The following is a 13,219-nucleotide window of genomic DNA, read 5'->3' on the forward strand; positions in this document are numbered from 1 at the left end:
CAAGGCTAACCCAATGCCACAATCAAGTAAATGATTCATTTCATGCGGCCCCATATGGCAACATTGTCATGATGTTACTACCATGACACCAATTCATTTCATACTAGCCCCACGTGGCCATGTGTCACTACCATGACACCATCAAAGGGTATCACATCATTCGCATAACTTGTCATACCTCACCATATTCATACATAATGAGTTTTCAATAGGTTGTTACAAAAGAGTATAACAAATTATTAAATTAATAAAATATATTGTAAAACTTAATATTTATTATTTAATAACTTAAATTGAATCTAAATTAAAAAATAATAATTAATTACTTTGTAGCATAAATGAAAATTTATTTTGATTCATAGAATAAAAAATAGTTATATGGAAATTCTAAAATGGAACCATATTTAAGTAACCTTAAATAGTGCTCCATATTTTTAAAATGTAAAACTTCAATAATTTGAAATAATATAACAATGAATATGGTCACTATTTAAAATCTATTTAAATTTAAGTTCTTAAGTAATAGGTCCTTTCTATTACCCAACAGTTTAAATTTGTACGCAAATAAATTTTAACACATGACCTATATGTTGATGATATCTAAAAAAATTCATTGTTTTCTCCGACTTAAAAGGAATGTATAAATTTAGGATAAGGATTGTTTCCTCGACTGTTGAAACTTAATGAAAAGATGGGAAGGGGAAAAATCCATATTTTAGGGTTGTCATTGTTTGGAACCCAGGATGCCGTCATCTTTTCTTTGCCTATAAATTCAAGCTACCACCACCACATGTACCACCACACCTCCACAAATATCCATCCAAAACCCACGACTCTGACGAGTCTCCACAGGTCGGACGGTGCTTCAAGTGCAACTCGAAAGAACGATGGCTCGATTTCAACCGCCAACTGGATGGACGGCCTGCGAGAATTTAATGCATAATGACAGCATCAATCGCTTGGCAAAATGGGCCGTGGAAGACCACAACCATTATACTGGAAATAAACTGGAATTTGAGTTTCTGGATTACGCATGGCATCTGGACATACCAAAAGGAGGCGACAAGATTTGGATAATCCGTCTTAAAGCAAAGGACTCCTACTACCAGGCATGTGTTTGGCAGAAGCTTTCGACTTCCAAGTGTGATAACCAGATCATGTACTTTCGAAAGGATCCTTGCACTGCAGGCGCTTGAGCGGTGAGCCACCAACGTAGGCACTATAGACCTCGTTTAGCCAAATAAAGTCCTTCTCAAGGGGAGTACTGGAGTAGTGGTGTACTAAATAAAATAACTCTTTGAGGGGAAGGACATTGACGAGGAATGGTGGCTGTAATGTTATTCCAACCTTTCTTAAATAAATAAAATCTGGGAACCCCTTTCAAGTAGTGATTTAGCTTTGGCTTTTAATTATTTCATTTTACTTATATTTGAGGGAAAAAAAAGGCAGCATAATTCTGCAAAAAACAAGGTTTTCACTCTAATTAATGAAACCAAACTGTATGTTTTCTGTTTTCATTTTCAATGAAAATATAAATCATCAGGGTGCTCCTCACAAATACTAGAAAATTTCAGAAACCTGGATTTTTCCGGCTGAAAAGAGCCCAAAACCTGCTCAAAAGAGCCTTTTGCAATCCCAGATTATCCATATAGTATGATCAGGGTGTTGATATATTTTTTCCCAGATTATCCATCGTGCATCAGATTTAACATAATACTTAATATATATATATATATATATATATATATATATATATATATCAATCCACAATTTCAGCGCTTGGTGTAAGAATTAATTAAGGAAGTAGTTTGAGTTTGTAACGCATCTCTTTTACCATTAACTTGGATGCTAAGGATTTCTGGTTCTTATATATTGTGAGGTAACCTAAATTTCTAAGCTTTTCAAGGTTACAAGTCAAAATATTATATAACATCACTCAATTTTAATGAATTTCTATCCTGATTATAACTAATTTTTCTTACTTGGAAACCTTTCTAACATATATGATTCTTTGGGATGGAAAACCATGAAGGATCCTTTCGTTCCTCAATCCGGTTTGCCATTATCATATCAACCATGGACTCTCAAAATTCGTCTCAAGGATCATAAGAGTTCTTCTCTAGGGATAGCACTGGGGCGGGTTTTTTCGGGTACCCACCCCGCCCCGCCCCTAATGGGACGGGATTCAATTTTAATAAACGGATTTGAGAATTTTTTTTAAACCCAAGACAGGTTCGGGTATTGCCCCACCCCGACCCGATTATATATAAAATTAATTTAATTTAAATTTTAAATTTTATTTTATTTTACTATTTTTAATATATAGATAATAATAAAATATTTTTAATAAAATAAGTTATAAAAAATATAATAATTTAATTATTTATAAAATATATTTATTTTAATGTAATTAAAAATTTTAAAAGTAATTTTTTTTAAAAAAATTAAAATTAAAAAAAAAAAAAGTTAAACGTGGTCGAACGGGGCGGGTATGGGAATTTATCATACCCGCCCCGCCCCATTTAATTTTTTAAATGGGATGGAGATGTGAACTAATTTGAATAAATGGGACGGGAATAGAATGGAGGAGATCCGTCCCGAACCTGCCCTGTTACCATCCCTACTCTTCTCTGTAGCCATCATTACAATTAACTTTAGTCCCTCCAAGTCTTGCCTTCTTTCTCTAATCATTTGCTCTACCCTCCCTTGCACCATGGCGTGTACCAAGCTTGATAGTTTATACCATTTGCTAGTTGTTAGTTTTTGTTTTCAACAGTTTGTAATAGAGTTCATGTATTTAATTATACATTTATGGAAAAAAAAATATTAATTCAAGTGAATCTAAAACCAATTTTAAACCACTAGTACTCTTAGTTTGTATTAGAAGTTCGAAATTAGTATAGAACAAGACACTCGTGAGGGGCCAATTTTTCTCTATTTTTCCAATCCTTCATCCAACAGATACTAGCTTATCATGTGTAATGGAAGAGATAGAATATTGTTTGTCTTCTCAAATCATTTTTTTCCTTTAATCCATGAGGGGGTTTTTGGCTATGAAACCCTTTGTAATTTTATTTGATGTAGACAAACTTGTTTGAATATTTTCAGCTTTTTTTTTTCTCTTTTGGATCTCAAACATAAAAGTATTTTTATTTCCTTATTGTAAATATGTAGAAAAATAATTCATTCTTATCAAGCTTTTTATTCAAACAAAAAAAAAAAATCAAATATACAAATATATATATATATATATAAAGTTAAAATATTACATAAGTTCAAAAATATTTAAAATATGAAATATATTTATATAAGTAATATGGGATTTACTACATATTTCTAAACAACTAAACTGGGCTTTAGATGGATTAATTTAATTGTTGAACAACAACCTTCTAATCTTTTAAAAGAAGTTCCTTCTTAATTATTGGCATTTGACCACCACAATCTAGCCAAGTAAAGTTATTGGAATCGATGGCCATCAACAAGAGTCCACGAAAATTATCGAAATTAATAGCCATGAAGGGGAGCGTGATGGATAATGCATATAGAGGACGATGAACCTATGAAGCACGTTGTCACCCAAAAACCCTTCATTATCCAATTATTACATAAATGAAAAATATAAATATATATATATATATATATATATATATATATATATATATATATATATATATCCAATAATTATAAAAATGAAAAATACGAATATGTATAACTACCTATCTATATTCTACTGAGGTGTCCCTAGCACAATCTTCTCTAATTTAATTCCATTTTCATAAAAAAAACTTCTTGAACCCAAAGTCTTCATACTCTCAACCATTATCAGACCACAACTTCTTGACTCTCATACCTATCTCATTCTTCACCATTACTTTCAGTCTCTTGAATACATCAAACAATTTTGATTTGTGCCTCATAAAGTATACCCATACTTTCCTTGAATGATCATCAATGAAGGTCACAAAATAAGACCTTCCACCAATAGATGAAATTGAAATGGGTCCCCAAACATTTGTGTGAACTAACTCTATCTTTGCTTCTTTTGGAGTTCTCCTAACTTTCTTGAAGTTAACCCTTCTTTGTTTCCCAAGTATGCAGTTTTAATACATGTCAATGTCAACAAACTTCAAACCTGACAGCTTCCTATTCAAGTGCATAATTTCCAGCCTCTTACAACTCATGTGACCAAGCCTTTGATGTCATAGCTTTGGATCTTCTTTACTCTCAGTAACTACAATAAACCCACAACCATCTATTGTCATGTAAAGGGTACCACTCTTCTTGCCATGGGTAATAGTCATCGCTCCCCTAAGATTTTCCATGTGTCACTTATAAAAGTTGTCACATAACCATCTCTCACCAACTACCCAATAGAAATAAGATTCTTCCTCAAGTTTGGAATGTGCCTCATGTTGTCCAAATTTCATGCAGACTCTTTCAATTTAATATGCATTTCACCTTTGCCAATAACATCGCATGTCTGGTCATCACCTAGATACACCTTTCCTATATTACCTAAGACATAATTCTCAAATAATTATATCCTTGAGATTGCATAGAACGATGCCCTTGAATCCAATATCCACAATTTTGTCTTGCTCTCCAAAGATCATATAAGAGCATTATTTGATTCTTCAAACATAATTTACATTGGTTTTGTTGTCACTATCCTTGGGTCTTAATTAATTCATTAGCTCAATTAGGTTCTAATTAATAAGTTAGTCGAATTTAGAAATATCATTTACAAGTTCTTAGGCAACCTCACATATTTACCAAAACACCTTTATGGACACATATAAATAAATAACCTAACTATCCCTCAAAAAATGTGTCACCAAGGAATATGAGCTCGAGTAGGGACCACTAAGACCCATATAAAAGTATTAACTTCCTCAAAATCACTTTTGATGTTAACTCAACAGCCTACTATAAAGAGTCAACTATACTCCAATATCCTATGATATTACATCGAAATAGAAAACTTGAGTCTGTGACCTACTAATGACTACATGCAAGCTTCCCATAAACTAATATTTGTAATCTAACGAAGTGAACACTATGTCAACTTCTCAAAATTACCTCTATAATCTTTAAGTCTCATATTTATTTTTATTTTTTATGTGATCAATTAACATACTCAAACTCTCCAAGAGTATATGTCAAATTTCACTTGAGAAATTACTATGACCACAGTTTTCATAATTACATGTTCTTAGGGTCACTCAAGAGGAGATGTTATCTCAAACCCAAGAGACATCATGGTGTCTATCTTGAGAATATCTGTTACCATTATCTTAATCAACAATTGCTCAACTAATAGGGAATATATGATCACCTCCAGGTCCTACCCATAAGTCAAAGTCATTGAAGATCTCAAGATTAGCTCAATATTCTCTCAAGGTTGAGAGCTCGTGCAACATTCTGGTTTGGTGAAGTCATGACTACTCGATAACCAATATCATGACTTACCATATGTCTAATCCAATGTGTAATTAGACACATTACTGCACTCACCATGAGAAACTCTCTCAATGACTAAGATAAGTCATCCCTCCAATTATGAAGTAGTGCGCTATAGCCTCAAATGGATTGCCTTAATCTATGTATCAACTAATAACTAGTCATTAACTTGAAAGAATCAATGACTTGGATATTTTGTGCAATTCCAAATGTACTCAAATCATGTATAATAAAAATGATGCAAACCTTAATGCTCAACATAAATAATGCATAAATAGGATAGTGAAAGGAGAACTAGAATCATAATATAAATATTAATAAATTTCATTTATTTGTTACACCATATCATGATTTTAATGACTCTATTCCAACAATAATGTATGAAATATTCTATATAATGTTATTTTACTAAAAAGAATGTATACTAAATAGGAATTTGAGATCAAACTTTTTATCATTCCATGATACATGCTTTTAGTAAATACGACTCCTCTAATACACTACTATCAAGGAAATCGTCTAAACATGAAAACTTGTCTAAACCAAATCCTTTATTACATACCTTAGCTTTCTTGTGTACCACACTCTCGTGTCACAAACCAAATTTTCCCTTTGTGCATTATGTTATTGTGTAAGTGAATAATGAAGTCTTAGCAAAGAGGCTTGTAAGAAAGTTAGACAAATGAGGGAAACTCCATACTTCATATGGTTGGGGAAAAAAAAAAGAGAACATGTGGCTGGAAAGACACAAAGGCATGGCAACTCAATTGCAAAAGGAATTGATCTTGTTTGAGGCATCCTCCCATTATCCTATTCATTTGTGGTTATCATTTTGGAAGTTTCATGCCATTAACTTAAAAACTTAGGGTATGTTTGGAAGCTGTTTTTAAAAACAATTTTTTGTTTTTAAAAATAAAAAATAAAACAAAAACATGTTTGACAATTAAAAAATATAAAATAGTTTAAGAGCATATTGTAATTGTTTTAAGTTTTTAGAAAATAGTCACTATTTTATATTCCCATGATTCTGTTAGTTAGGCGTACATTTTTAATCTACTATCTAACAGATCTTCAAATTTCTGGATCAAATTGGGTTCACAATATGGTTTCAAAACTCGTTAACCATGGAAGTCTTTGTTACCTATTGTGCAAAGCACCTCAACAAAGAGAAGCAAACTCCTGAGGAATTATTTGCTCCTACCTATGATGAACTTGATAAGAAGGCCACAGATTGGCTAAAGCGCACCTCTGAAAACTGCACTGTTGTTGCTGCTCTCAATGCCACTGTCGCGTTTTCCGCAGCCTACAGCATATATACCAGGAGAACCAAATAAAACCACGGGTTTAATTTCCACTCCTCTACCAACCTTTCTTTGTGATTTTCACTTTGGCTGATGCCTTTTCCCTTACTTCTGCTTTGACGTCAGTGGACACATTCCTCTCAATTCTCACCTCCTTATTTCGATTACAAGACTTCAAGATCTCTCTTCATCAAAGGCTGATGCTGGGTTTCACATTCTTAATCCTCGGCAATGATGGTGGCAGCGTTTGCAGCAACAATAGTCCTTATGATACATAATAAGGAAAGGTGGACAAAAATTGTGATATACTCAATTGCATTCTTCCCAATCACCATCTTTGCTATCACAAATTCAGATCTATATTTTTCAATCTGGGGAACCTGCAAATGTACCCGAAACCTAATACCAAAGGCTTGTCCTAGGTGCAATATTTGTGATCCTCACCCATCTTGGATGACTAGTAAGCTGTTCAAGCATAAAGATACCCATGCTTAGAGCTTCTCCGTTGACCCCTATCAATCTCAAGTTTGAAAGATGAAATCGGTTCGATGTTGGTACTCTTTTTATAGATCCTTCTCCATCTCTACAGAAATTCTCCAGCACCAAAGATGACATCAAATATCTGTGTTGCCTTGTGTGGTTGTAAATTTCAGGACTGTTTTCTTCTTTGTGTAAGAAGTTCTTTTTGGACTAAATAATAGGGTGATCCCATGAAGTTATCGCAGTGGACTAAATGTGTTTTATTTATGATTTTAAATTATCGAAGTTCAGCATTGAGAATGATATATAATTGATTCCATAGTTTTTTCAGTTTTTTCAGATAGACTATTGTCCTAGCCTTAGTTATGAATTTTCAAGAGAAATATTAGCACATTATTGCAACACCAAATGAAGACATGATACAGTTGAAATTTCAATCCTATGCCTGGCTGGTGAACAAGTTCTTTTTTCTAAAATTTCAATGGCATTTACAACACAAGAACATATTAGTACAGACCTCGTGAAAAACCTCAAGTATAATCCCCTATACTCATCAGAATTCATCGAAACATAACAATTCAAGAGGCCACGAAGATCCTTTGGTTCCTCAATCCGATTCGCCATTATCATCTCAACCATGGACTCTCTAAAATCCTCTCTAGGATCATAAGAGCTCTTCTCCATAGCCATCATTACAATGAACTTAGTCCCTCCAACTCTTGCTTTCTTTCTCTCTTCATGCCTAGCCCCTTGCCTTTCTCTAATCATCTGCTCTAGTCTCTCTTGCACCATGGCATGTGCCAAGCTTGATATTGGCGCAAACCGTTCTGAGTTCGAGCTCTCAGCTCCCTCTGAGGATGAAACACTAAGCCTGCAGCTGCAACACAAGGCCCTGCATCCTCTCAGTTGAAGCCTTTGCTTCTTGTATTCCTTGGAGCCCTGCATTGATTCCTAGAGACTAAAACACAGCTTTGAAGGAGAAATCTGAGCAAAAATAATGATTTATGCAAGATTGGCAAGTAGGGTCTCATTGGTTATGATTGTGTCTTGAGTTTCGAAAATTTAATACATTTGCTTATAGGGTTGTGTTTATGATGTTGGAGGAGGAAGATTGGAAGGCAAATGGGGTACATTGTTTTGTTAATTTTTGGGTAGTGATTATGATGTTGAGTAGAGTTTCTGACTTCCTTTATAGGGTTGTGTTAGGTGGCATGATTTTGCAACTGTGGCTACTAAAATGGAAAGAATGCGTACTTTGAGGCCTTTATTTTCCGATCATAGAAGGATATTAGTTAAAAACGAAAAAGAAAGGCAAGGGAGTCGGTTGGCTTCACATGGCATGTGGGTATTAACCCTATGTGTACTAATTGACCTTCAAGGATTGAAAGGAAGGCGTGTTGCTGATACTGCGGAGACAGATTATGAATCACATTGCTTTATGCATTGAAAATATAACACCCCTCCTACATAGGCCCAGGAATGCATCTTGTGACAAGGCCTTTTAAATCTTGAGGAAATTAGCCTTTTGGTAAGACTCTTGATGATTAGCTTTGTCAATTCTTAGAAAGTTACCCTTGTAAAGAATCACTCCTAATCATGCATATATTAACTGTTCTGCGCCCAGAGAGTTCTCACGGTTTTAAAACACGTCTAGAAAATTAAGGGATATGAGAAAAAAATTTGAACACTATATATATATATATAAAAATTTCTCTTAACCACGTAGACGCATTTTAAAGTTTTGTCCCTTTTGACCTAGAATTAACAATATCTACACAATTGATAGATTTTGTTTGGTCCTGCAAGGAATGTGTTTCTGTTTGGTCTTGCAATCTCATGGAACACAATGCCTATGTAAACAACTTTTAAAATTGCATGTGAAGGTCTTTTGAGCCCAACAATATCTATACATACAGTTGAGACTAGGTCGGTATACTAGTTACAACCCTTTTGATTCTGAATATATATTCGGGATTTTATTCAAATGCTTTATATCTAATGGATACAGTATATATACATTGATAAATGTCATCATTGATTAGCAGTAAGAAGCTCTAGGCCCGAGTTATTTTTCAGGTGATATATTCGTGCCTAAAGGACCCAGCCCCATGAGCATTCATAGTCAGGTGCCTAAGAAAAATAGAAAACTTTCTTTGATCTCAGTTTCTTCGCTGTAGAAAAAAACCTCACTCAGGTCTATAATGAATGTGAGGCTGCAGAAGATGGGGTCCAAGTACACAATTCTATATTAATTTAACATAGAGTGTGGGTGGTTTAGGGACAAAGCATGTGCACCGTTGTCATGCTTGTGGTTCATGACTAATATCTCCCAACGAATCCTTTTTCAGTTCTAGAATGATTAGATGAATTGAAGGGAGTTTTAGCACTTAGCACCTCTTACCCTTTTGATTTTAAAAATCACTCCAAGCGACCTGTTATCTGTTCCTAGTTGCCTAATCCAATCATCAAGAAAAATCCACAATCATTACACAGCTGGTGAGAATCCCCTTTTATGGATTCCTCCATGTACTTTGGAGACACAAAGTAAGAGAAAACCATAAACAAAACCAAGATGGAAATCTGGGTGTTCAGCATGTGATGTTCATCAGTATGTCTCATGATCTTGGTAGATTTGGTTTGCAAGAAAACACGATTCTCATGCTTTTGATTCGTTAATGTATTATTATATATCTACTGGTAACAAGTTGTCAAGTAAGCACATTGACATGTTGCTACAATGATCATTTATGCAGGTTTCACCGTACACCATGGCACGGTCCTGGTTAGTAAAATGATAAGGGTAGATGACATAGAATGAAAGAGCCAGCTTCCCTGTCGACCTTTTTTCTATTCTATGGAAAAACAAAGAACGGGTAATTAAATCAATTTCTTTTGATCCTTTTTCTGGTGATTCTAAAGGGGGTTTGCATTGGATTGAAAATAGGGGGAATTTGTGCTTACTTCATGAAGGTTCTATAGAAGGAAAGAGACCAGATAAGTGCACAAGGGAATTTCTTTTAGCTTCTAATTAAATATGTTGATTGACAGCATTTATCTTCGGTATTGTCAATACTTCATTGCACGAAGGGTTTAAATGGGGCGAAGCTCTGGGCCTATTGGCCCTTAGTGCTTTAAAGGGCATCTATACATTCATCATCCTATGGGCCTTTACAACTTTAAAATATGATTAAATACATCAAACAAGTCACCCCTTATAAATAAATATATGTACGGGAACCACCTCCAATTAGTCCTTAATGCTTTAAAATACATCTATATGTAGCATGTTGTGATTCCTGCAGTAGTTCCTAATGAAGAAATTTGAGAAAAACAAAAAAAAAACACACAGATTTAACGTGGTTCGATAGAATGTCTACTTCCATGGGAACAGGGTTGAAGACTTTCACTACATCCAAATTAGGATTACATAAAAGGGTATTTATATTAATTCTCAAGTATTGAAAATTTCCAAAAATACCCCTGAACATTTGTTCCACTCCGGCATTTACCCTTTTTTTTTTTCCTCCATTTATGTATTTCACTCAATATGAGCCACATACTATAACATAGCAAATAAGTCATCCTTATAAGTACAAGAAAATTCTTCATCAATGTAAAGGAAAGCTTTACAATAGAAATGCGAGTTCATGTTTTTTTCAAGTGATCACGAAGTTTTGAAAGGAAAAACATACTTCAAAGGATAGAGGCCTAATAAATCGGTGCTTTATACAGAGAGGGGATGATGCTCAATTTTTTAGTACTCCATGTGAACCTATACACCCCCACCGCATGTTCCAATACGATATGTTAGATCACCAATAATGTAATGTTACGTATCAAATGATTCTTCCTTCACATAATCACACATGTCTTACATTGTTGCATTTGCGCACAAATGCACACCGTGTTAGGTTGGAAGGCACACTTGATACAAGTGTCAACCTTCACTTTACTACATCTTTGCTTCTAGTAGATGTCAAGAGAGTGCGTCATTACTGTTCAATTGATAAGATACTTGCTAAGCAAGACACCATTATTTTAACTATATAATGAACAAGAAGGATTGATCCCTTTAAGCTATGGAGGTGTTCTCACAAGGTTGGTTGACCTAGACCCCCACAAGCTGATGTCAATCTAATCCCTCATGCAAGATTGGCATATCAATTTACTCCCTCATGATGTGATGTTAACCTTTCCCTTTGTATGGGTAGTGTTGACACTAATAAACACCCAAATATGTACTCCAAAGGCACATAAATAACATAATTTATATGATATTTAAGGCTTTAATCATCTTATGTAGCTTAGAGTTATGCAAACTCATCCTAACCATGGATTTAATGTCTATTTTGAGCTTAATTACATGATAAATGAATAAAAAGAATGCATATGAATGAGCACTCATCAACCAATGCATGTGAATAGCATTCTTAAGAAGAGAGAAAGATGGAGAGATCAATAAACAATATCTATGAACATTGTAATTCTCTCTTAGATTTTTTTTTTATAAAGTTTTAGTTTTTCTTTTCTATTCTTTTCCATTATTCTATTTTCTTAGCAATCAAACATAGGTTGTGAGAAGAAATCTTCCACCATATTTGACAAATTTGATATTATTTCAAGATACTAATAGGAATGTGAAGAATTCAAAGGAGTAGTGATTGCATGCTAATTATACATTGTTTGGTTCAATTATGTTTTATGTTTGAATTGATAAGAATAAACTTCTATGTTTGTTCACCTTAGATAGCTATAAAGGATTCTTACCAATATACTAATAATCCTTAAAAATACCTTAATTATCAGTTAACTTAGTTTGATTTTATTGTTAATGAATCTAATAGTTAAATTTTACAAAATGGCTATGGGTTATGAATATTTAAAATTGAAAACTAAATTAACTATCATATTTACCTAATTTAAGAGATTCCTTTTCTAAAGTTAAAATCCTAGTTATGGATGTGAATTAGTTTTAAGACTCAAATTCAATTCCAAATAGACTTTCATCTTTAACCCTAAATTACATAATGTTTTCTCCCTTGATGGATTTGACACTAAATTGCAAACTCTCCAAAACCTTATTTTATTTTGTTTATTTCATTAAATATTTTAGAAAATCTTAACTTATCTATTTAGTTCTATTTATTGCATATTAGGGTTCTCTTAGGTTTTAACAAATAATTAACTTTTTTAACTTAAAACAACCAAGCATGTTAGTATTGATTCCAGAATATAACAACCCAAATACTATAAGTCGTGGTAATCCTATTTGATTACCACATATTTTAGGTTTAAACATTTTTATTACAAAAGGTATTTCCAGTCAATTGGTCTCACATCTTCAAGGATGTCTATGTATATTGCAAGGCCTATGACAAATGCCATAGAATGGGGGGATTTCATAATTATATATACCTCTATCCCCAATAACTATTTTAGAAATTTTTTATCTATAAGGAATTGATTTCATGGGAACTTTCCCTGTGTCCCATGGGCATCAATACATTGTGGTAGCTATAGAGAATATCTCCAATCGGATTGAAACCATACCCACTAAGACTAACAATTCCAAGATGGTACAAAAGTTTTTAAGGGAAAACATCTTATGAAGGTTTAGCATTCCCAAAGCTCTAATTAATGATGGGGGCAGCCCATTTTTATAATAGGGGTATGGAATCATTAGATTCATTACATGGAAAGTATAAAGTGAACCACAAAGTCTCTACCACATACCACCCCCAAAGAATGGGTAGGCAAAGCTGACAAACAGGGAGATTTAGACCATTATTGAGAAGGTAGTGGGATTACTACCACTATTTTTTTTTTTTTTTTTTGCATTACTGCCCATTAGATTAGTCTTCCCTAAGCTTCATTGCAATGTTCAATTTGGATAGAAAGGCACCATATGAATCTCACATTGTCTATTTAAAAGAGAATTTTTTTAATTAAAAATGCCCTAATTAGTTTGTACAATG

The 13,219-nt window shown here is 33.6% G+C and overlaps 1 protein-coding gene across 1 annotated transcript; it reads right to left on the reverse strand.

Annotated features, from left to right (window-relative positions):
* Window positions 1–6,982: 6,982 nt before the first annotated feature.
* On the reverse strand, window positions 6,983–8,327 carry LOC117923236. Its single transcript, XM_034841457.1, has 3 exons — window positions 7,762–8,327; window positions 7,209–7,347; window positions 6,983–7,144 (listed from the first exon to the last, which is right to left on the reverse strand). Exons 1-3 carry the CDS (start codon window positions 8,187–8,189, stop codon window positions 6,983–6,985), a joined length of 729 nt encoding a protein of 242 aa, XP_034697348.1. The 5' UTR covers window positions 8,190–8,327.
* Window positions 8,328–13,219: the final 4,892 nt, after the last annotated feature.

The sequence above is a fragment of the Vitis riparia genome, chromosome 10, assembly GCF_004353265.1.
Source record: "Vitis riparia cultivar Riparia Gloire de Montpellier isolate 1030 chromosome 10, EGFV_Vit.rip_1.0, whole genome shotgun sequence".
NCBI lineage: Eukaryota > Viridiplantae > Streptophyta > Magnoliopsida > Vitales > Vitaceae > Vitis > Vitis riparia.